Raw genomic sequence first — 3,453 nt, 5'->3', positions numbered from 1 at the left:
GACCTCGTGATCCGCCCGTCTCGGCCTCCCAAAGTGCTGGGATTACAGGCTTGAGCCACCGCGCCCGGCCAATTTCTGTATTTTTAGTAGAGACAGGGTTTCACCATGTTAGCCAGGCCTATTTCGAACTCCTGACCTCAGGCGATCCGCCGGACTCAGCCTCCTGAAGTCCTGGGATTACAGGCGTGAGCCACTGTGCTGGCAATTCCCCCCCCCTTTATTTTTTTGAGACGGAGTTTCACTCTTGTCACCCAGGCTGGAGTGCAATGGCACGATCTCAGCTTACTGCAACTTCTGCCTCCCGGGTTCAAGTGATTCTCCTGTCTCAGCCTCTGGAGTAGCTGGGATTACAGGCATGCACCACCACACCCAGCTAATTTTTGTATTATTAGTAGAGACAGGGTTTTCCATGTTGGCCAGGCTGGTGTCGAACTCTTAACTTCAGGTGACTCATATGCCTTGGCCTCCCAAAGTGCTCAGATTACAGGCATGAGCCACTGCGCCCAGCCTAATTCCTTATTTATATATGTATTTATTTATTTATTTTTGAGAGGGAGTCTCGCTCTGTTGCCCAGCCTGGAGTGCAGTGGTGCAATCTCGGCTCACTGCAAGCTCCACCTCCTGGGTTCATGCCATTCTCCTGCCTCAGCCTCCCGAGCAGCTGAGACTACAGGCACCCGCCACCATGCCCGGCTAATTTTTTGCATTTTTAGTAGAGACGGGGTTTCACCGTATTAGCCAGGATGGTCTCGATCTCCTGACTCATGATCCACCCACCTCGGCCTCCCAAAGTGCTGGGATTACAGGTTTGAGCCACCACGCCCGGCCAATTCCTTATTTTTTAAAATGAAAAAATAAATATTTCGTAAATGCTCTAGATAAAAAGTGTGATTTAAAAAATAAATCTTGAAGTCAAGAAAGCCCATAGTTGACACTATTAATAAACAATACAACCACTAGAAAATTACTTCAGAAAGAAAATTCTCTGATAACTAAAACAAAGGAAAGAAAGAAGAGCTCCACACTCCACATAAAGCACTTCTGGAAGAAAACATAAGGAAGTGTTCACACCTGGGGAGTGGTTACTTCTTGGGAGAAGGATAGGAGGGAGACTACTTTCATTTTATTTCTTTCTGTAAAATTTAAATAATGCATAATTTATTAAATGCATATTTAATAATTATATTGTAATTTATATATCATATTAAATAATGTAATTATTTTTATAATTATTTCATAATTTTTAAAAATTAGAGACGGGGTTTTGCCATGTTGCCTAGGTCGGTCTTGAACTCCGGCCTCAAGTGATCTGCCCGCCTCGGCTTCCCAAAGTGTTGGGATTACAGATGTGAGCCACTGTGCCTGGCCCACATAATATAATCTATAATATAATCTTAGTAAACATAAATTTAGCATAGTTTAAGGTAAATAATGAAACATTTCAGCATGGTCTGCCTGCCCCGCCCCACCAGCCCCTCACCCAGCTTCATCTTCTTGAGTGTGGAGTCCGAGTCATCGCGGGGCCGCTTGCGGGTGTCCTTGCTGCTTGGCATGTTGCGGGCGATCTCAGCCTGAGGTGTGCCCAGGTCCACCAGCAGGGTGGTGATCTGGGCCTGGAACTCCAAGGAGGCCGGGTGCTTCAGCACACTCAACAGGTGCAGCTTCAGATTCTTCCGCACGCTGCTCACCTGTGATTTGGCCAGCGTCGGGGGCAGGTTGGCTGTGAAGAAAGCGGCAGGAGCTGTGTCTTGTGGACAGAACTCATGGCATGCTGCCAGTCCTAATTCTCAACCCCAAACTTGGGCAGTGGTCATTTTATTTCATTTCTTCATTTCATTTTCATTTCATTTCATTTTATTTCATTTATTTATTTTATTTCTTCAAAATAAAATAAAATGCAGGCATCTACTAGAAAAGCTCCTTCACCCTCAGATCTAATGTGTGGCTTTCCGCCTTACAACTGATGCTTAAAACCCTGGGGGTCTCTATCAGTATCAATCTTAAAGACAAAAACTCACCCTCTCTTTTAGTAAACACATACAGTTTCGTCTTCCTCCATCTCTGGTCTGGAAATTCACGTATGCTTCACTTGGGGAGGGTTACAATCACCACTTTCACCTCCAGAAACTCCCAACCGAACTGCTGCAACAGCTCACTGCTGGTCTCCCTGCTACTAGGATGACTTTCTAATAGTCACCCTGATAAGTGAGGCTCCCCTGTTCCACAGGGAAAAAGGATGCCTGTAATTCTGCCTGCCTAGCATCCACTGCCCCTTCCTCAGCCAACAACACTCTCATTCTCCGTTGAGGGAAACCCCCCTTCTCCAGTCTCCTTTGGAGTGGGCATGAGACCTGGGGCCAGTGAGAACACTACATTCCCTCGGCCACTGTTATTGGCTCAGAGATTGGCTCATAATCTCTGCTCAGCCAATCAGAAACAATGACCATCAGCCCTTGGAGTTCTGCTGGAATGGTTGGGAAGGAGACACTCTCTTTCCCATGGTGTTGCTAAGTGAACGGAATGGGAGCCATGAACTATGGGGGGACATCTTTGCTACCCTAAGGAAACGACCAGAGAGTGAAACTCAAATGGAGAAACAAAGAGCCGAGAGATGGAGAGAAGTAGATCCACGACCTGTACACATTCGTGTCCCAACCCCAGACTTCTCGGTTTTCATTTGTGCACAAAACAGAGAAAATAATGTGAGTCTCTGTGTACCCATCAACATTTCGCTCATCTTGGAACATCTATCCTCCCTTTTAGTGGCAGGGGAGGACTGGAATATTTGAAAATATTTCACAGACATCATGTCATTTCACCCCCACATGCCTCAATATTAAAATCAGTTTTTGTTGCATGCCAAAAGATTCCTGTCTAATCTGGAGAATCTCAGGCCTGCCAGATGGATGACTAGCGCTCAGGGTCCACCACCAAGCTACATTTCTTCAAGAATGGTGCTCGCTTCGGCAGCACATATACTAAAATTGGAACGATACAGAGAAGATTAGCATGGCCCCTGCGCAAGGATGACACGCAAATTCGTGAAGCGTTCCATATTTTTGAGACCATCCTGGCTAACACGGTGAAACCTCGTCTCTACTAAAAATACAAAAACTAGCCGGGCGAGGTGGCGGGTGCCTGTAGTCCCAGCTACTGGGGAGGCTGAGGCAGGAGAATGGCGTAAACCCGGGAGGCGGAGCTTGCAGTGAGCTGAGATCCGGCCACTGCACTCCAGCCTGGGCGGCAGAGCGAGACTCTGTCTCAAAAAACAAACAAACAAACAAACAAACAAAAACCAAGACCTAGTCTTGGAAGGCACAAAGGGTCACTTCCTTTCATTGCATCTGTGGAAGGGAAATAAATCTTGGGGTCTCAAAATCACTAAGCTAAAGGGAAAAGTCCAGCTGGAAACTGCGGAGGGCAAACCTGTCTCCCTTTCTATTCCAAGTCACC

At 46.6% G+C, this 3,453-nt stretch overlaps 1 protein-coding gene across 1 annotated transcript in view; it reads right to left on the bottom strand.

The window, feature by feature from the left end:
- SYMPK (symplekin scaffold protein) overlaps nucleotides 1-3,453 on the bottom strand; it is a 43,555-nt gene that overhangs the window by 20,828 nt on the left and 19,274 nt on the right. Inside the window, 1 exon segment of the mRNA XM_017874341.1 lies at nucleotides 1,481-1,720. Coding sequence (XP_017729830.1) covers nucleotides 1,481-1,720 — 240 coding nt within the window.

This window comes from Rhinopithecus bieti, unplaced genomic scaffold (genome assembly GCF_001698545.2).
Source record: "Rhinopithecus bieti isolate Rb0 unplaced genomic scaffold, ASM169854v2 scaffold_7888, whole genome shotgun sequence".
NCBI classification, from domain to species: Eukaryota; Metazoa; Chordata; class Mammalia; order Primates; family Cercopithecidae; genus Rhinopithecus; species Rhinopithecus bieti.
This window is presented reverse-complemented; position numbering and strand designations above follow the sequence as displayed.